This window comes from Tenrec ecaudatus, chromosome 1 (genome assembly GCF_050624435.1).
Source record: "Tenrec ecaudatus isolate mTenEca1 chromosome 1, mTenEca1.hap1, whole genome shotgun sequence".
In the NCBI taxonomy this organism is placed as follows: domain Eukaryota; kingdom Metazoa; phylum Chordata; class Mammalia; order Afrosoricida; family Tenrecidae; genus Tenrec; species Tenrec ecaudatus.
Window position 1 is genome coordinate 141822848 of NC_134530.1, and position 21657 is coordinate 141844504.

At 47.7% G+C, this 21657-nt stretch overlaps 1 protein-coding gene across 1 annotated transcript in view; it reads right to left on the reverse strand.

The window, feature by feature from the left end:
* Window positions 1-12269: 12269 nt before the first annotated feature.
* VAV3 (vav guanine nucleotide exchange factor 3) overlaps window positions 12270-21657 on the reverse strand; it is a 405543-nt gene continuing 396155 nt past the window's right edge. The window contains exons 26-27 of the mRNA XM_075558833.1: window positions 15195-15346; window positions 12270-14397 (exon numbers count right to left, since the gene is read on the reverse strand). Of these exons, the coding sequence (XP_075414948.1) occupies window positions 14356-14397; window positions 15195-15346 (194 nt within the window). The 3' untranslated portion in view covers window positions 12270-14355. The remainder of the gene's footprint in view (window positions 14398-15194; window positions 15347-21657) is intronic.

The following is a 21657-nucleotide window of genomic DNA, read 5'->3' on the forward strand; positions in this document are numbered from 1 at the left end:
TGCGTGTGCATCGTAATTGCGTCCTTACCTGCGGTTTTATCTTTAACTCACCCTTCACTAAAATGTGTGATATCATCAGGCCCCACATTGCCAGATTCAGGAGCCAATGCATGGTCCTCATGTCCCTTGATCTCTCAGCATCCACAATGCCTTCTTGAAATATGGTCTTCAAGGATACCATGCCTGCCTCTGCCCAATAACATGGCATAAGCTCCATGAAGTCAGGGCTTGCCTGATTCGCTGCAGTATTCCTACGACCAAGAACCAATACCTGCTTCATAGTGGACCGCTCACCAGCTTCTGAACCCATTAAAGGAGTCTAGAATAGAGGGGCCTGGGGGTGTAGCAGTGACTCGTCAGGCTGCCGTCTGCACAGTTGGCATTGGCAGTTCGAAACCACCGGCAGTGACAGTCTCAGAAACCCATGGGGATCGCTTAAAGTCAGCAAGGACTCAATGCCTGGGAGTGTGTTGTTTGTTGGTGAGACTGTAGGAAACAAGAAAATGAAATCAAGCCTGGAAGCTCAGCAAGAAATTATTTCAGAAAAGAAAGAATGATCGGGGACAAGTGATGCTGTCCGAAACGACAATGTGCATGCAGGTCATTTTGTTGGCCTGTTGGGGTTAAAAGTCAGCTTGGGGAGGGGTCAAGGGGGGCAAGAAGAAGAGGACTGAACGGCAACCCCTTTCCTCAGCTCTTTGGTGGGGTGTTGCTTTAGAAGAGATCGTAGAATGGATGGTACCTAGAGGAGCTATCTTGATAGTTTACTGTCATCTTTGATGAGAGAAGATCTTTTTTTGTTGTTTATTTTTTAAAGAGTATTTATATCTTGGTGTGGAAGGTCTGTCAGAGAAGCAGCATTTAAAATTGCAGACGTGAGAAAGGATAACCATTGGAGAGCCACCCCTGAAGTGGTGAGGAGGGGGAGGCCATGCCCAGTGAATTGGGGGACTTGGGATGGAAACACAGATGGTCCCTAGAGCCAAGGGAAGGACGTTGATACCGTAGGCATGCTGGAGGAAATGTGTGGGCCGTGCCCAATGAGTTATCACTATTTCTGGGGCCATTGGTTTTACTCAAATTCTCAAGTGTCTCAGTGCTCTGTCATTGGCTTGTTTTCCTCGGCAGTTATTTGCTAAAATAGTTCTCATTTTGTCTGACGATTTAAAATATGCCGCTCAATTCCGAATGGGTCTCTCCTGCCCCAACCTCTCTTAGAGCTCCATATTTATATATTCAACGGCCTACTTAATATCTGGACTCAAATAGTTAAGAGGCACCTTAAAATGGGAATGTCCACAACCAAACAACTGATATCTCATCTCCCTTCTCCAGTTCCCAAATCAGCCATTAACCCTTCACAGTCTATAACACCACCAGGCTTAAGCAAAAAAAAAAAAAAAAAAAAAATGTTGTCATCACCCTCAGCTAATCTTTTTCTTGCATCTTTCAAGACATGAACTGGTAGTAGTTTTTAATTATATCGGAAAAGTCCTACCACCACATCATGTGCCCCCATCATCTCAGCCGGGCAACACGATCATGTTTTGATGGTCTCTGCTTCTACTTTTGTCTCCCTGCCATCCAACTCCCACCAAGAAATCTGAATGATCCTTTAGAAAAGCAAAGTTATCGGGTTACTTCCTGCTCAAAACCCACAATGGCTGTTCCAACATCCAGAATCCATGGCTTAAAGACTGTCGATGTTCTGACCCCAGATCAGCCCTCTCGCTCCTCTTCTACAGCATTCCCCTCACTTGTCCTTTGCTTGACACACAGATGCACAGACTCCAGCCCAGCTCCCGACTCCAGGATTTTGCAGTTTTTTCCCAATGCTCTCTCTCCCGCCTCCCTTCCGTGCTTCCTTGAATATGATCCTCACTGTCCCCTAACCGCCACATGGCTGACGTAGTACTTTTCTCTACCTGTTCTAATCTCCTCACTGTGTTTTACTCTGCCTTGTATTCATTATTTTCTGATATTCTGTTACGTTTGTGTCTGTGTCCCTGCTCTGGTCAGTAGACGTGAGGCTCTGGAGGAGCCAAGTACCGTCTTTGTCCTTGACCGCAGGTCTCTGGCGCCACTAGAAACACAGTCAATAGGTTTCATAAGTGGGAGCTATTAAAAGCGTTTCCAAGAGGATGTATCATTATATAATCAAGAGTGGAGGGGCCAGGGTGGGTGCAGGGCATGCCAGTGAGGGGATCTTGGAGGGGACCCTGCTGGAGGGAGTGGAGCGGAGCTGCGGAGAAGCGACCACTGCACATCTGTGTTCTTCCAAGTTGTGCACTCCGATTGTGTGCGTGCCTCAGTTCCCTGGCTCGATTACTGAGTCCATGGAGTTCGTCCTTTGGCTAAATATTTACGGAGCGCCTTGAGGCAAAATGATTGAACATTTAAGACTGGAAGAAGGCACAGAGAAAGTCAATCCAATTCCTTAATTTTACTCTTGCGCCACAGAAGCTGAGGAAACTGAGCCTGCGAGCTGGGGAGAGGTCCACCCACACCCGTCCCTCTGCTCCCCCTGGCCCCCCCACACCTCTTGGGCTCACACGGGTAGAGCCACGATGCTGAGCGGGTGGGCTTCACCTTCGTTCTTGTGTGTATTCTGCCTCCCCATTCATTCTATTTGCACAGTTGCCTTTGAAGAGATATGGGAACTTTTACCATCCTAAGATGGTTGAAACTTTTGTTTTTAAATAAACTTGCTATGTGATTACAGAAAGTTCAAGTCGTCTCTTTTGCACAATTTTAGTCTCTGAGGCTATGCTGTGAGTCCCAATAGGGAACATCCAATTTTCCTTGAGGGACTCTTGGGACAGCCGCAAATACATCATGTCAGAGTTGATCACCGCACCCCATCCCCTTGCTGTGACTCCCCTTCTAGGCTCTGGTCGACTCAGCAGTGCCGAAAAATAAAACAAGTGCTGTGTGTGGAGGAGGGGGAGATTAGATCCAGGACCGTAAAGGAAATGTGGGCTAAACTGGGTAATATGAGTAGGCCACATAGGCTGAATAATAGCAAAAATTTTTTTTTCTCACATGAAGGTAAATTCATTACATCGCACATTATTAATGTACATTTTCCCCTTCAAACCACCCAGACAGCAATAGCTGGTCATTAAGGTAACAAATGCTCGGGGCATTTCCCACCCCTCTACAAACTCACCACACACCCTTCCTCCTCTTTCAGATTATGCAGGGCTAATTTGCACAGAATTCTGGAGCGTTTCATCGGTTCATTTAAATAGGTCGCTTCCTCCTAATGAGCTCACTCCCACAAAAGCCCCCAGGACTGTCCTCTCCTGGAGGGGGACGTGTGATCCTGACACAAAGGGTGAGAAAGGAAGGCTAATTCACTTGGAAAGGTTGTGGGAAGTGAACAAATGCATGAGTAGACAGGATAATGTTTTGATTGGCAATTACTTTTGATTCCTGCCCAAGCGTGGCCTTCCTGTCCACCCCTTGGCGTTGAGCAGGGCAGCCTCTAGATGTGTGTGTGTGCGTGCATGTGTGTGTGTGTGTGTGTGTGTCTATGGGTGGAGACTCTCTCCAGCACACTTTCCTCTGTCCGTGGTGCATTCTGTCCCTCCTCTGTGCTGTTGAAGTACTTACTGGTATTTGTGTGTGTGTGTGTGTGTGTGTGTTCATGGAAACAAGGGGGAAGAGAGGGTTGGTTGAGATGTCAGTCCACAGCACCCAGGGTGGCCCTCTCTGGAATGCAAAATCATGACCACCCCCCTGTGGTTTAATACCATCCAGTGGTTCTCGGGGCTCCTTACAGCACATCTATCTGGTCCCAGAAAGGCCTGACTTCATATCCTTTATTCAGCCTCTCACAAACAGCACCGGCCCCTGTTTCTCAAACACCAAACTCTGACATTTTCATAGATTTTTTTTTCTTTCTAAAATAAATTTGGTTTCTGCTCAAAAATCATTCCTTCATGTAGGTTTCCTTGACCCCGTCTTTCGACTCGGGGCCAAAGATGTGCGCTCATCACCTTGCTTTCATTGTCTGTCCTTGGAGAGTCCCTGGCACCGTGTATCTGCTGACTCATTGGGTGAGGCCAGGGGCCAGCTCCAGGAGAAGAACGGTGTGTGTTTGTCCGTGTGTCCTCGAAGCCTAGACCAGTGGAGGACAGAGAGGAGGCCCTTGAATGAGCGAAGGCATGATTTGCAACCCCCTTGAGAATTTTCTAGTCAAACTTCTCATCCGCTTACTTCCTGGGCCGGCCTGGTTACTGTATTCCCTTTTCCTGTGCTCCTGTGAGCTTGAGTCGACTTGTGCTGTGTGAGTATGGGGTCTCCCTTTCTCTCTTTCAAACACTGAGCCTCTGGTCGTCACGTCCTGAATGAGAAATGACAGGGTTCTCTCCTGTCTCCCAAGACAGCCTGGCACAGAGTAGTTGTTGAGTAAATATTGATTTAACAAATCAATGGGAACTTGTTCTTTTTCTTAAGGATGAAAATGTAGTGGAGTCCCTGGGTGGGGGCACAAATGGTTAATGTGCTCTGTTGCTACCTCAGAGGCTGGTGGTTCATGTCCACCCAGAGCCTAGTGGTCTACTCCTGAAAGATCCCAGCCACTGCATACCTTATGGGACACAATGGCGATGGCTTGGCTTGAGTCACATTTTCACTTCAACTACATGTGTCCTTTGGCTGGTTTGGAGAGCGATTCATGCCTCTCAGACGAGTCTTCACCATGTCCTTTTGCGGTCTCCAGGTGTGGCAGCCATCACTAAGGGTGGGCCTCGAAGATCCCTTCCACCTGCTTGTGACTCTTCGTGAAAGCTTCTCCCCTGGAGTGGGGTCGTACTGCGGAACGCACTTCAGTGGGAAAGACTAGAGTCAATAGCTGCAGTGTCATTTCTATGATCAGGTTCTAGAAAGGTTACCGTTTGGAGACTGTTGGCGTCAGATTGTGACCTAACAGAGTGAGCTTGGCTTCTTCCCCGGGTGAGCCCTGGCTGACACCCTCATGGAGGCGATCCAGAGGAGCCCCAGTGTGGCAGTGAGAATTTCGGTCAACCTGCTCTTGTGTAGGGTGGACTCCAACCAATCGGGCCTGTTACCATCACGCGGTATGGACCTGCAGTGAGTGACCACCTGAAGAAAAGTAGTGGCCAGTGGACTGTTGATCCAAAGGGAAATTTTATCTCCAAAGTATAGCTTTATATATCCATGAAGCAAGGGTGCATAGTGCATAGTGTAACAGTAACATCATGATAAAATTGCTCTAAGCCCAAACAATTCCTTGGGACTAATCATATCTTAACCAATGCAGCTGTGTTGTCAGTAGACACAGGGCATCTCAGAATGTGGGAAAACATATGACCATCGTCCTAGCGTTCTGGGTGACACAGTGTCCCCAAGCAACCTCGAGTCTTCAGTCAAACTCAGTGACTCCCTATAAGGTCACAGCCTGATGGTGCCTAACGGGTTGGGTGGTGCTTTTATAAGAGGAACCCTTCCTTGTCTGTCAGCCCTTTGGCCTTCCCATTTGCCGGGCTTTGCGCATGCCTTCAGGGTGGCCCCATGCAGGCTGTCCCACTCTTGAGAGCTGTCGGCGCCTTGCCTGTTTCTACTGCTCTTGGATCCTCGTGATCTGCACCCACTGGCCTGTGATTTTCCTGCACCCCACTGCATCTTTCTGCATCACTGGCTTGCAGCTATGAGGTCTGAAGAGGGCTCTCTGGATCGCCTCACACCTACGGACTTGAGGTGGATTGAACTGGGACACCTTGATATGATGACTTCTGGATATAATGTTTTTTTCTTTTTTAAAAAGAGTCGTTTTATTGGGGGCTCGTACAACTGTTATCACAATCCACACATACATCTCTTGTGACATGCACTTTTGTACATTCTCAAAATATCTGCTTTCTACTTGAGCCCTTGGTATCAGCACCTCATTTTTCCCCTCCCTCCCTGCTCCCCTCCCTTATGAACCCTTGATAATTTATAAAGTATTGTTCTTTTGTCATATTTTATACTGTCCTACGTCTCCCTTCACCTACTTTTCTGTTATTCATTCCCCCAGGGAGGAGGTTATATGTAGATTCTTGTAATCAGTTCCCACTTTCTACTCCACCTTCCCTCCATCCTCCTAGTATCACCACTCTCACCACTGGTCATGAAGGGATCATCTGCCCTGGATTCCCTGTGTTTCCAGTTCCCATCTGTACCAATGTACATCCCCTGGTCTAGCCGGATTTGTAAGATAGAATTGGGATCATGATAGTGGGGGTGGGGGGGTGGGGGAGGAAGCATTAAAGAACTAAAGGAAAGTTGTATGTTTAATTATTGCTACACTGCACCCTGACTGGCTCGTTTCCTACCCGTGACCCTTCTGTAAGGGGATGTCCAATTTCCTAGGGATGGGCTTTGGGTCCCCAGTATGCACACCCTCTCATTCACAATGATATGATTTTTTTTGGTATTTGAAGCCTGATACCTGATCCCGTCAACACCTTGTGATCACACAGGCTGGTGTGCTTCTTCCATGTGGGCTTTGTTGTTTCTCAGCTAGATGGCCTCTTGTTTATCTTCAAGCCTTTAAGACCCCAGATGCTATCTATATCTTTTTATAGCCAGGCTCCATCAGCTTTCTTTACCACATTTGCTTATGCACCTGATAAGGTTTTTTCTTATACATAAATGAGTGTCACTAGTTTTGTTTCTCTAGACAACCCAGCCTAACAAACCCAGGTAATCCACTGAATGATTCCAGACCCACACTAATGGAGAAAGAATTCCTGTTTGGTGACATAGTGGTTATGCGTTGTGCTGCAACCTGAAAGTTCAGGAGTTTAAAACCACCGTCTGCTTCTCCAGAGAAAGACAGGCTTTCTATTCCCATAAAGGGTTATAGTTTCAGAAACCCACAAGGACAGTTCTACGCTGTCCTATAGGGTCATTGTGAGTCATCAATTGACTTGGTAGCAGTAAGTTTAGTGTGTGTTTGGTTGTCAAAGGGGGCTTTTTTATGTATGAAAAATGGTGGGAAAAAAGGAAGGAAGGAAGGGAGAAAGGAAGCAAGGAAGGAAGGGAGGGAGGGAGGAAGGAAGGAAGGAAGGAAGGTAGGAAGAAAAGAAAGAAAGAAGGAAGGAAGCAAGGAAGGAAGGAAGGAAGAAGGAATGCAACTCTCGTGTTTACTGTCTACTTGGCCACTCTTCTAAACATTTTAAACCTACTATCCCATCTCAGTTAATCTTCAAAAACGGAGGCACAACCAGTACAGGCAACTTGCCTGAGTACACACAGCTAGCAAGTGGTCTGGTTCTAATACTGAAGGCTTAACCCTTAATGAAGACCACTCCTTAGAAAATAAGACTGTTTCTATAGAATGGTATAAGAGGATCAACAGTCTTAAAGGCCAACCCTAATACTCACGCAGCACCTGAGTTTTCGTGATTAGCAGTCGGATATCAATGTCTGATGCGTTCCCAAGAGGAGTTTAGTGAGAACATAAACCATCTGACCCATTTAGCAACACACGCACACACACAAATACAAATGATGAAAGGACACAGACCCTAAGTTAGTGGCACAAAACCTGTCAACTTTCTGAGGAGAGGTCCTTCTAGTCACTAGAAAATGCCACTCTGGCTCATTGACCACACGTCTGTGTCCTTACTCAGTTTATAGACTCGTTGATGTGCTTCAAGCTCATCAACACATCCCGACAGCGGGAGGTGCAAGGATCATGCCCCACCTGCACTCTCACTGACGTAGCTCAGCAGTTGCCCACAGTTCTGGTAGCAGTGCCCTTGAATGGTTCTCAGAAGGCAGGCCCTGGGGATTAATGGGAGAATTCTGGAAATCAGAAGCTTCTGGGTACTGCTATGCAACAGGCGAATGCATAGAGCACTCAATGGATGGACCTGGAGCAGGGCGCTGAGGTTTGAGCCCCTCCTTTGCCAGTATTTGCCACCTGTTTGAACTTGAGCAAGTTGGCCTCCTTCGCTCTAAAGTGGAAAGGGAATAAGGAGGCTCTGACCTGAATGCACTGGGTTTGTTTTGTTTGGGGGTACCTGCCTTTCAAGAGGGCGGGTCAGTGGTGGAATTCTAACTGCACACGTGGGCAATGTGGTTCAAATCTCAGCCTATGCACCTCATGTGCTCCCGCCCCCTGGCTGTCAGGGAAGGCTTGTGTGGTGTGACGGTGCTGAACAGGGTCCGTGCAGCTTCCATACTCAGATGGACTAAGAGGAAAACAAGCCTGGTGGTCTATTTCTAAAGTTCTTCCCATTAAAAATTTTATTGACCACAACATTCTGATCGCCAACCTATGCTAAGGAGGGCAAAGTTTCATTCCATTTCACATGAAGTGGTCCTGAACGAGGGAGGACATTGAGGGCAGTTAATAGCACCACCCCGCTGCCTGTCTGCCTGTGCTTGTCTGAGAGATGCAGCAAGACATGGAGAAGCCCAGATTCCCAGGCAGTAATTCCGAGATCGAGGCCACCTCTGGACATAAGCTGAAAAGTGGCCGGTGCTATCAGGGCTACCCTGAGGAGCTGTAGCTTTTGAAGTTTGGTGAAGGCCATTCACAACCAGTTCCTGACCTTGAGAGTTAAAGGTCAAGTCACACTTGGCTTCTCAGAGAGAATGCAGAGTTGGTGGCCAGTGAGGCCAGCCAGCACAGCCCCTTCCTGTTCCAGAAAAAGACAGAGAGGGAGGCGACAGGGCTTAACGCAGATCACTGGGCAGGTGAGAGGGCGGAGCCTCTGCTAGCCAACAGATGGAACACATGGGCCATTCTGGAGTTAACTTTGACCCACCTGAGCCCCTCAACACATTCCTGGATGCGACAGGACACGGAGGGGCATTTGTGTGCATGCTGACTGTGTACTGAGGCCACTCACATTCAAGTGCGCCTGACCAGAGAGTAACTCTGTGAATGCACCCAGAGTCCAGAACTTCACGGTCGTTCTGCTATTCCAAGGCCAAGGAAGAGTCTAGGGTGCTGAGTTAGTTAGTTTATTGTGCCAACCTGGCCAATAAACACACGTGAGGTTAATTGAAGGGCGGAGGGATAAATGGCTCACTGAACCTCGCCTTTCTAGTTCTCGGGTCTCTTGCTTTCTGATGGTCGGACCAGGGTGCAGCTGCCTTAGCCAGTTCCCTGCTTCAGCTTGCAAGGCTGACTTACTGCAAGACATCCCCGGGGAGAGGCCACATGGACCTACCCCGATGCAGCCCTGGGTGCTGGAGCAGCCATGTGGAGACCCCTGCCAGCGCTGAGATGCTTACACGTCCATTGACTTGGCTTTCCTCCTGCAGTCGCTGTCATTGCGTGTGTTTTGTGAGATGGAGGAGGACTTTGTGGATTGGTGTCGGACATATGGGTTAATGTTGCACTTGTGGGCGTGGGCAGCACTGGGCTGGGATGTTTTCTTGATGCGCACTTAACCTATGTATAAAACTCTCTCTTACACATGAGTTGCTGTGGATTTGCTTCTCTAAAGTACCCAGACTCGCACAGGTGCTTCTGATGAAGCTTTCTCTATTTGTTTTCTGTCAGTCTTTCTCCTCATGTCCTAGCTGATGATATCCAATGAGAAGGGAGTTGCCTTTTTAAGCCAACTTTTCGGCACTGTTCATTACTTAAAATAAAGCACCTTCTAAAATCTGCAGGACGTGCGGTGCATCGTATTCCTCATCAAGCCCGACTAATCCCAGAAAACTAGTTTCAGTGAAAAATGAAGTGACTAATGGACTAAGCCTAAATGATTATGAGCCGGGTGAAAATTCCATTTTCCTGATCAAAATAATGTGAAGCTGTTAAATTCAACTTCTGAGACTGTATGTGGGTTTGCATATTAATCTTCCTTCAAATCTACCTTTTACTCCATCTATAACTTGGATGCTGAAAAATAAACTATGTGCAACAAAGTAAGAAAGCCTGGGCTATTGACAGTCATAAAAAGAAAGGCTGCTGGGATGTCATTTAGGGCCTGAGAATTTCACTGTTAAAAACGAAGGAGACCAACATTTCTTGATCCCTCCTGTGTGCCAGAGACTACCGCGGGGATCTTTCCCAAAGGATATCTTGTTAATTTTTCAAGACAGCTTTCTCAGATAGCCATGAACCAAAACACACTCCCTGCCAGCAAGTCCATTATGATTCATAGCTACGCCAGAGGGCCACCTCTACATTTCTGAGACTGTTGAACTCCACAGGAGTAGAAAGCCCCAACTGCCAGCCCCACCTGTCACCCATAGAGCTGCTGGAGGTTTCAAGGTGGCCACTATCCAAAAGTGTTCTCAAGCCTGTCCGTTGACTAGGTGCGGTTCACGAGCATAACCAGTCTCTGAGACAGGTGCTATTATTACGTCAGGTGGCCGAGACGGAGTGGGACAGAGGCTCAGGTAAAAAATGGTTTTCTGACTCTTCTATGGTTGCTCTTGTTGGGTGCACCTGAGTCGATTCTGACTGATCATGACATGACAGAGCTTCCCCTAGGGATTTCCTAGGCTCTTTCTCCCATGAGGCCTTGTGTGCGTTCAAACCAGAAATAAATCCACTGCCACCAAGTTAAAAACCAACAACAACACAACCTTATGTAGGGTTTCTGAGACTATTACATCGTTATGGGAGAAGACAGTCTCACCGTTCTCCCATGGAGTGGCTGGTGGGTTTGAAGCATCAACCTTGGGATGAGCATCCCTATTCTTACCCCATAAAGTCACCAGGGCTCCTTCTACACAGCTGCCGAATTAAGAGAGCGCAGCAGGGCTGCTAAGTCTGGCTGCTGATACCTTTCCCTTTAATTTTTGGTGGAAGAGCAAACACTTGAAATGTGTTAGAGAATGTGCCTGCACAGTAATGTTAACAAGGGCTTCTGCACTGGCACAAAGCACGAGCAAGCTGCATCGGTGAGGCCAGTGATGATCTAATGGAACTGTAAAGGTCACATGCGCTTTAAAATGTAGAAATGATCAAATGAAAACCCCAGTGGGCTGGGCCCCTGGAATGCAGGAAGTGAGGGGCAGATGAGACGGCATACTGCCAAAGAGATGCAGGAGTGCTAGTGGTGCGGTGTGCTTGGTGTTGGGCTGCTATCCGAAAGGTTGGCTGTTCAAATCCAACAGCTGTTTCATAGGAGGAAAGGCGAGGCAGACTTGTGCCCATTAAGACTGAAAGCTTCAGGAACCTTACAGATGGTTGTTCTGAATTGGAATGGACTCCATGGCAGTGGGTGGAGAATGAAAATGGGGGGCGGGGGACAGGGTATTTCTGAGCATGGATGTCAGCATGATATCTAGCAGGGACTCCCACAGATGAAGTGGCCCCTTCTGTGTTTAGAAGGAAGTTGGGTCCCCATCTCCCAGAGCTTGTGGGCCTGCCTTTCATGAGGAGAACTTGCCTCGAGTTTAGCAGTTAGTTATATTGCTGAAAGAAAAACGAACAGTTCAACTCCACACCAATCACTTTAGGCACTAGCTGTTTGGGGGTGGGGTGGGGGGTAGCAGTGTTCAGGGTTAAGGGACTATTTCTGAATTCCTTGCCCATGTACAATTGCTTAGCCCACTATTTAGTACCAAGCGGGTTCAGTTGTAGAAAGGCACCCATTCCTGCGGTAGCTAGAAATGTGGCACTATAGGGCGGTGGCTAAGAAGTGTGTGAGCTCTGGGGACAGAGTGCCTGCGCTTGACTTCTAACCCTTCCCCAGCTGTGTGACCATGGGCACAAAGTCAGCCTTCCTGTGCCTCAGTTCTTTCCTGCTCGATCTGAGAAAGAGGGGTGTGATGGTGTTCTCCATCCTGGGATTGTCCGAAGTCTATGTGTAGGGCATTTGGGAGTGGAGGGGGTGGATCGCCAAACCCAGACACCACTCACTTCTGACTCCTGGCTATCCCACAGGCTGCTGTGTAACTGCATCAGACAGGGGTTCTCAAGAAACAGATGTCAGGTCTTTTGTTCTGACTTGTGCCCAAGCGACTTCAAAGCACCCACTTCCGGTAGGGTCCTTAACCATTTGCGCCAGCCTGGCATATAGTAACCAAGGCAATACGTGCTATTTGCAGATATTTCACGTATAGTTCTCTGTTCTGAACGTATCCCCGCGTCTTTAGCTAGAGCTGATCCAAGTCAGGGCGTCTGCTCTCCGTTTATTAGGAGGTCAGTCTAGGTGAGGTACACGGTCGTTTGATAGAAAGACTCAACAGCCAGAAACCAATTTAATGCAAGTAGTCACTATTTATTGTATTGACATATTTACAAAATGTTACAAAGTGAAACACCACTATGAGTCACCATATTACACAGGGCTGCGTACAGGCAAGACAAAGTATCTGGAAAAACATGTACTTCTGTCTTTGGCATTAGAAATCTACATAAATCCACAGCATTTAAAGTTTCCAATACAAAATATTAAAGACAAGGAGCTGTGTGTCACAAAAGGGGGTGCTAATATCCTCTGCTAGGAGACCCCCTGGTCCATGAAATGCAACAGGAAGACTAGACGCCGTGTTGAAGGGTGGGAGTGGATTTGCTAAACCAAACAGCACAAACTACAATGCTGTCCACCCATCTCTTGGGTGAAGCGGCTTCTCCCCAAAACCACATTTGGCTGACAGTCACAGAGAGAACTTTCCCCGATACAGGGTGGCCAGTAAGACTTGATAAGACAGAATGCATCCTCAGACCATTCCTCCAGGACAGAACTTACTGCACAGACACCGGATAAACACACACTAGAGCTCATTTACACACAGACAACACTAACGGGTTTCAGCAAACGGTCATTTTTCTAAAACACAATCACAGTTGGTATGATTCTGAGGTAAATGCCCTGACGCTATCCTAGATGAGAAGTCCTAGCCCGGGGTGGGGGGGGGTCTCTGTTCATGGAGCGCGCTGTCGAAACATCGGGTACGGACGACAAAGTGGATGAGGAGTGGGCAGTCACAGCTACCCCACAACCCATTTCAGGGTGATCTAAAATTTCAGAGTTGAGTGTTCCGCACCTGGCCTTGTTATGCTAAAGCGTCATATTTCTTTCTTTCTTCCTCTTGCTTTTAAACAAGAAACATTCTGCATAATCTTGTCAGAACTTGACTTCTGCTTTGGAGAAAATATTTCATCAGTAGAGGGCCACGTTAGTGTCTTAACTGCCCTGGCTGGGGACTGGGCGCATCCCAGGCAGAGCATTGTTAGACTCCCCCCATAAACCACTGAGAGCTTTGTAAATAAATGTGGGGCAAAAGACATCCTCCCACCTGTCAACAGAGCCCCGTGGGGGGCCTGCAGAGGGAAAACTTTGTAGAGGAGCGGGGAGCCCACAGTGAGCCATACCTGAGAAGCCCAGCGTCCCTCCAGTGTTCCCAGAAATGCATAAAGGACACAACTGTGCTTTTCTTGGCGCCTCCTCAACAAAGCCATCGGCCACCCTGGAGATTCAAGGGACATGGAATGGGCACATCTGGCCCAAGGCTTCTTTAAGGGAGGGGAAGGGCAGGTGTTAGTAGATACTGTTCCTATAAAATGACTGTCTCTAACCGATGCCCTTGACCCGTTTCTGTGAGCAATGCCACTGTATACAGGGGTGCTCCCCATGCTGCTACCCAGAACACACCAGGGCAGGATCATTTCAGAAACTGAAGCATGACAGTTCCAAAGTCACCTCATGAACATTGTAGATTTATCCGCTGTACTTTTTTCCCTTAAAAAAAAAGAGTTTGCAAATATAACCAGGCAATCAAATGAAGAATTAATGCTCCCGCGGTGTCGGTAGATGTCCTAGGAAGCAGACCTGAGCCATCTCCCTGCTTGTTTCACCCGCGGAACATCTCCAGTGAACGCGCTTGCCCAGCAATGAGTCACCTTGGCGGACGCTTTAAGGGAAGCAAGCAGTCCAAATAGCGGAGGCCTCGTTTTCTCCTTGCTGGGAAAAGCAAAATTAAGCTTCCGGTTCTTCATACTATCACCATTTCTGGTGAATGGGTCATGGGGGAAGAAAAGTAAATCTGCAGTAAGCATTTACTAATGGCTGGCTTTCCTGGAGTCTGACCGGATGCAGGAAAGAGAAACACGAAGCAGTGTGTCTGCGTTGGAGCTCTTTGGAGAAGAACAGCTCGGGGCTTTGCCCTGGTCCCTGACAATGACGGACTGGCAGGCTGTTTCTTGCCCAGCTTTCGGCAAGCCATTAAGCTGTCAGTACCAGCATCTTCAGAAATCCCGGCATTAAGACTTAGGAGGGGCAGGAGGGGCGGGGGAGAGGAGTATGCTGAACCGCCAGACACACGCCGTTGTCTCAATACTTCAGTTAATTCAGAGAGCCTTGCAGACTTCTGGTTCTCCCTTCTCTGGAATCTCTGGTGCGGAGTGCACAGCTGGATAGGAATTTATTCATCCTCTTCCACGTACGTGGATGGAAACCAGCCCACCTGGAAGAAGAAAAGCAACCGATATAGCAATGGGGCTTTGCATCCGTGCTTTAAAGGGCTCTGCAACAGAGAAGTTCCTTTCCGTCACCCCGTGAGAGCCGGGGTTTTGTGTCCACCGTAGGGGGAGAGAATGGGCAGCACTGGTCTCTGAAGCTTGCTAGACAGAAACCAAGGATGAAACAAGCTTACAGAGGGTTCGGGTCCCACCAGCATACAAATAAACATGTACATGAAGGGCAAGAGGGGGAGCTACTACGTGTTAAATCCTCTTTCTGCCACAGAACGGGAGGGGAACACAGGGACAATATGGCCTGCACTTTCCAATTCAATCTCCGTTGCTTATCCATGGTTTCTACTGGACAGAAAGTGTACGCGCAAGGCTTCAGGATCAAAGCACTGCCATGCTTCTGCGAATGCCCCCGCCTTTCTTGCGAGGAAGCCAGCACCTAGCCCACAGGGAGCCTGGTGTATGCCATGGTCTTCCCCACACACATGGTGGATGCTGGGGGCCCGGGCGGTGTGGCGGTGCCCACTGCAGGGCTGGCAGTTTGCGCCCACCAGCTGCTCTTCAGAGAAAGACAGGGCTCTCTCTCGGCCCATGAAGCCCCCGGGGCAGGGGCTGGACGGCAGGGAGTTCGGTTATTACCAGGGAGGTTCAGCGCCCGGCTCTGGAAGCCAGGGGCTGAAGGGTGCAGCTATCAAGGCACAGTAGGGACTTCGCATCAGCACCACAGGGGTACCAAGACCGCCGCCCCCCTTCCTCCAGGCGCGGCGCTTCCCGGGGAGGGATGACTCACCCTGCCGTTTACTTCTCCTCGCCACCAGCCGTTGGTGCTCATCTTCGTGTAAATCTTCACCACATCGCCCTTCAACAAGGACAATTCCCGCATGTCCCTTGCGCAGAAGTCGTACCGGGCAATGGCGATGCCCAGCACTTTGGGGCTCAACACTGTAAAGAAAGGAGGGCGTCAGTGTTGATGGGCAGATGCCAATCGATGGATGCCGTTGATGCTGTCAAATGCGCAGCCGTGACTTCATCACAGACCAGTGAGCATGGCGGGGGAGCTTGAAAGCAGCAGGCTTGCTGTTTCAATTCGGTCAGATGTGATCAGGTGAGGTGCGCAACGTTTAAAGCACCGGGGGTGGGGGATCTTGTTCTAAATACCGATTCTGGTTCAGTATATCTGGCATACAAAGGAACATTCTCAGCATTGGATCACAACAAACTGGTTCAAAACCCTGACTGAAAGTCTTCATAATTACTTCAAAATCAAGACTGGCTTTTGTAAGAAGTGGGTCAGTATCTAAGTGACTATCTAAGGTGATTGAATCTCAAATAATTTTACATCTCCTATTGATGGCACAATCATCCGTAACTGGAACCCCTAAGATTCTCTACAATTCCCAAAGTCCTGTCTTCAACTTCAATGTCATAGTCAAAAAAAAATCCCTGTCCCCCCCAAGAAAGTCTCTTGTAAAAATTCGTGTCATGATTTGTATAGTACCATTATTCCTAATGGTACTATCCCACTCACCAGGCTTTCTGGCCTTCCAGCTATCTGGGTATAAACTCCGCTCCTGACTCAGCTATTCTTTGCGCTTACATGAAGACACCCGAGTCATCCTTTCCAGAAAGAACACACAAACACCAGCCATAGGACGCCGTCTTCTTTCCCTGCCTCGCTGAGCATTTCATCAAAAACACGGTGTCCGGGTGTGCAGCTCCTACGTTCAGAGCTCTGTGGGGGGCGGGGAATAGCACGAAAGGAGCCCACCCCCCACCCCCCTTGTGCCTTGAGAGAAAAACCGGTCAGGCTGTGCGTGTGTCGGTCTCTAGTGGCTCCTCACCCATTTTATATTAACTTCTCTACCTGTTGCTCTACGGGGTTGTAAAATGTTTTCAATTACAGTTCAGTGATTCGGAGAATCACTCACCTGAGATTGGTAGAGGAACTGAAGTTTAAGAACAAGAGGCACATGGGAACACTGCCCATCTGCATTTCTAATGGGTCTCAGCAGGGGCACCCAGGCAGTCCCAGCTACCCACTTTGAGACAGGGGTCCACAGCCTATTTTTCATGGTTTTGTAATGACAGGCATGCTTTTTTTTGGTCTCTAGGCATAGGTGTTAAGACAAATGAACAGCAAAGCTGTTGGTTTCTGAGCTGTAAAGGGAGTAAAGATCGGTCATTTTATTTTACTGTACAGGACACAAACGGCTCTAATAGTTTTCTACTGAAAGCTGTCCCATTACTGGGGCACTGCTCCTAGACTCGGTGCACATAAAAATAACCCTATGACGGGAAAGCCCAATCATCAACTTAACGGCATGGCCTCGCATGGGTTTCTTAACTCCTCTAGGCCCCATTTTTCTCATCTATAAAATGAAAGGTTTGAACTAGATGACTTCTAATGGTTCTCCTAGTTCTAAATTGTAGGATTCCACAGGGATTAAGTGACTGATTTTTAAAAATCCGTAAGAAAACACACGTTTACCTAGGCATGGTGTACTCCTCAAAACGTCACATTAAACCCGGTGATGGATGACAGAGATCAAGGCCAAGATGCCCGTGTGCCACGCCAAGAGTTACAGAACTGCTGGACGCTTTTTATCAGCGATCCGCACTGAATTTTACTCTTCTGCTTCAGAGACAATGTTGGGATTTTGAAACTATTTATCTGCATGCTAGAAACGTGTAAGCACTATCTTCTAAGGTTTCTCATTCTCAAGAAAACGAATGATTTGGGAGAGTGCTTCACACCATCACCGCCACCCTCCCCCTTTAACCTTCTCCTCTCCATCCCTCCTCAGCCTCCCCAAGAGCTCAAATGGAAAGTGTCTTATTGAAGGACAGTGATAACACGAGCACACACCGAACCAGGAGTGCAATGTCACGAAACACATGATTGGATGGCAGAGAAGAAACAAGCGCATGGTGGCCATGAGCCCCTAGGGACTATGTGCAGGGAGATGCATCTATGTGAGAAGCCAGACAGAGGAGTCAATACATGTTCTTTGCAAACAGAAGCCGGTGGAAAGACATATCAGCGCAGCGAAGCAGTACCTGACCAGAAAGGAGTGGAAGGGGGGACAAAGCTGTAGTCTGGAGGAGTTACCAAAGAAAGCCCACACAACAAAGGAGGGGCTTCGAGAAAGGAGGAAGAAAAAGAGACAAGCAAAAGAACATTTAGATATTGGCAGTGCACATCTTAACACAGCTATAGTTTGTTTGTTTGTGATTATAAGGAAACGGTCACATCCAGGTTAGAGTCCCAAACGTCACTTTCATCAAGTCCTCTCCTAGGACCACATCCTCGTGAAGAACAAACCAAACGCATCGTTTTACATCGTGGTTGGCAGCGGTTGTGCGATGAAGAACCGCCTGTCTCTTGACTTCACACCATTTACCACACGGTTTCAAGTGTTGATACCATGCTCAATGGTTCGCCCGTAGATTCGGTTACTTCATCGTTACACCTCTCAGAGGAAGGTACTAATACTATTTTCTTTTCACATGGGAGGGAAACCTCGATTCCGATCCAGTCAGTGTGCCTCGAGAGGCCGGGCCAACACAGTGGGATCTGGACAACTGAAAAGGCTAGTGCGGGTGTACATTCTCTCCCATTTATTCTCCCTTTCTTCCCTGGAACGGCTCGCCTCATGCGCTCTCTGAACCCAGAGGGAACATTGGGTTTCCAGCCTTCCTCACAGGTCAGTGTGGCTCCCATATGACACATCCTGGCCAGTGAGATATAAGCCAGCAATGTAACGAGAGGCAGCTCCTGGCGCTGGGTCCTGTGGACCAGAGATGCCCATCCCAACCCCCAGCCCTGGGTGACTCTGTCCAGGTGTTTAGGGAACAATAACTCATGTCTATTTGTTTTTACCCAATGACTCTTGCCATTTACAACAGAGGAACCTTGGTGGCCTCATGGGTGGAGAGTGGGGCTGCTAATGTCAAGGTGAGCAGTTGGGAGACACCAGTCACTCCATGGGAGAAGGTGAGACATGGTGCTCCTGGCAGGCCTGGGAACCCAAAGGGCAGGTCCACCCTGTCTGATAGGGTCACGACGAGTCAGAATTGCCTGGGTAGTAGTGAGTTTGGTCTGGTTTTTAAGCCACTTGAAGCAAAACCTAATCTGACCAGATGTAAAAAGTAAATAAATAAAGGAGCGTCTTCTACTCTACGAATGAGGTAAATGGGGCTAAATGAGCAGGGACTGGTCCAAGTCATCTTCGGCAAGTCTATTTCTTTTCAGGGTCCTTCTTGACTGGACATCGCCCACAGTTGACATTCTTGTCAAGGGGAGGCTTTAGGGAGACTGAGGAGCAATGCCAGCTTGCCATGGGGCTTCCCTGACACCACACAGCAGACTGGCTGGGGTCCCTGGGGAGGCTCCGCTGTCATGCACCGCAGATGTCAAGACGGTCACCACACCTGCACTCCACTCATGGCAGATTCTGCTCGTGACCCGCCCACAGGTTCACTTTTCAACAATTCCACACCTATTCTGACTGATACGTATGGACCTTTTTTTAAAAAAACATTTTATTGGGGGCTCATACAACTCTTATCACAATCCATCCATCCATCCATTGTGTCAGACACATTTGTATATTTGTTGCCATCATCATTCTCAAAACATTTTCTTTATACTTGAGCCCTTGGTCTCAGTTCATTTTCCCCTCCCTCACGAACCCTTGATGATTTATAAATTGTCATTATTTTTTCATGTCTAACGCTGTCTAACGTCTCCCTTCACCCACTTTTCTGGTGTCCATCCCCTGGGAGGAGGTTATATGTAGATCATTGTGATTGGTTTCCCCTTTCTCTCCCCACCTTTCCCTTACCCTCCTGATATTGCTACTCTCAATATTGGTCCTGAGGGGTTTATCTGTTCTGGAGTCCCTGTATTTCCAACTCTTATCTGTACCAGTGTACATGCTCTGGACTAACCAGATTTTCGAGGTAAAATTGGGTTCATAATAGTGGCGGGAAGGAGGCAGTAAAGAACTAGAGAAAAATTTTATGTTTTATTGGTGCTATACTGCACCCTGACTGGCTTATCATCTCCTCCCTGTGACCCTTTTGTAAGGAGACGTCCAATTGCCTATTGTCCAATTGGGTTTCTACTCCACACTCCCCCTCATTCAAAATGATATGATTTTTTTTGTTTTGGGTCTTTGATGTCTCATACCCGATCCTATCAACACCTCATGATCACACAGGCTGGTGTGCTTCTTGTAGGTTTTGTTGCTTCTGAACTAGTTGGCCGCTTGTTTATCTTCAAGCCTTTAAGACCCCAGATGCTATATCTTTTGATAGCTGGGCACCATCAGCTTTCTTCACCACATTTGCTTATGCGCCCACTTTGTCTTCAGCAATCATGTCAGGAAGGTGAGTGTCATGGAATGCCAGTTTAATAGAACAAAGTGTTATTGCATTGAGGGAGTACTTGTGTAGAGGCCCAAGATCCACCATCTATATTAATACTTAACCTATAAATATATGTCCATAGGTCTATTTCCCCATCGTCATACATAAATATATTTACATATGTACATGCTTGTATTTAGACCTCTATAAATGTCCTTTGTCTCCTAGTTCTTTCCTCGATTTCCTTTTACTTTCCTCTTGTCCCACCATCATGTTCAGCCTTCATTGTGTTTCAGTAATTCCTCTCGGTTACATTGCCCTTGATGAAGCCCTACCAGGCCTCGTTGTTTTACAAAATCCAGTGGCACTTGGCATTACAACCTTCTTTATTCTCTTCCCAGTTCATCTACTGCCACGATCTAGAACTAGTCCATTTTCATTTCCTTGAGATCAGGACACGTCCACGAGTAGAGAGAGGAGAGGGTACCATCTCTCAGGGAATGAGTTCACTGGCACACATCTAACTAATGGCTGGCAGAAAAGCTGGCACCGAGATTCCTATCTCAGGCCTGTGAGGGCACCGAGTGGAAGCTCCCCTCCTAGACACCATTGCTAGCTGCCATTAGACTTTCCACTTCGAACTGCTTTCTCGGTTAATCCCTGATGTGCTCTCAGGGATGCCTTGAACTATAAAGTAGTCAAGACTTCCCAAATCTCTAAGGAAGGCAAGCTACTGGCAGTCAAAATTCTGAAATATAACAAAAGATTCAGTTTGTTCCAAAGTAAAGAAATGAGAAATCTGTGAAAATGTACTCACATGCAACTTAAATACTCTCATCAATAGGTATTTCTATCAGATCAGAAAACCTGCCTTGGGTCGTAGAGCAAGCAGCATTTCTTGAGAAATATGGGCAATGCCTCCCCAAAGGCTTTGCGCGTCTGTTTCCAAACATCTGTAGAGCGCCACCTCTGTCCTTTACCTAATCTTAGAGAGCCGAGTGAGTACGTGCATGCACGCCCAAGTAGCTAGCATTAAAGTCTTTAGAAGTATTATCTAACACATCATAACCTTTAGCTTACAGATAAACAAACTCTGGATAAATATATTCTGATACATACATAAAGCACTATTATGCAGACTTCAACACCAGTGATGAGACTGTCAAGCACCTCATGGCACGGAGGAGTTTGGAAGACATCATGCTGACAAAGTTAGCCAATTTCACAAGGACAGATACTCTATGCGACCAGTTTTATAAAAGAAAAAGAGTCGTAAGAAATAGTTTTCATATCTGAAGGCTGGGGGCAGGGAAAGGGCAGGAAGGAGGAGGGCAGAGGGGAGAGGTCCTAACAGCCCAGGACTAGGAAGAAACGAGGGTGGGTTGGAGCACTGTTAGAACGGAAGTAGACTGTCTCCTTGTTCTTGTTTTCCAGTAAAAGAGTCTGATCGTAAGCATTTTGGCTTTGTGGGCCCTATGGTATCGATTTCTCATTGTAACATGTAAGCACTCATAGAGACTATGTAAACACGAATATAGTTACATTCCAATAAAATTTTATTTACAAGAAAAAAATTACATTTAACTACACATGACTGTGAAGGCTTCACTCAAAACTAAGGGTAACGGATACCTGGCTGTGCCGTGACTCCCCACTTGCGTGCCAGGCCACCACTTCCAATGCCTGTAGGTCCCTGCCTGCCAGGAGTTGCATAGTTGGTCTCTGATTCCACTTGTCTCAAACCCAGCCCATCACTGCCTCCTGGGCTCCAGCGCAGGTGCCCATGTTTGCTCCTTTCAAAACTCCACTGCTTTCTTTGCCATTCTCCCTTTGAAAATTCAGTGGCCCGTTGGCTGTTCCTGTTTATTCCCTAGGGAGCAAGC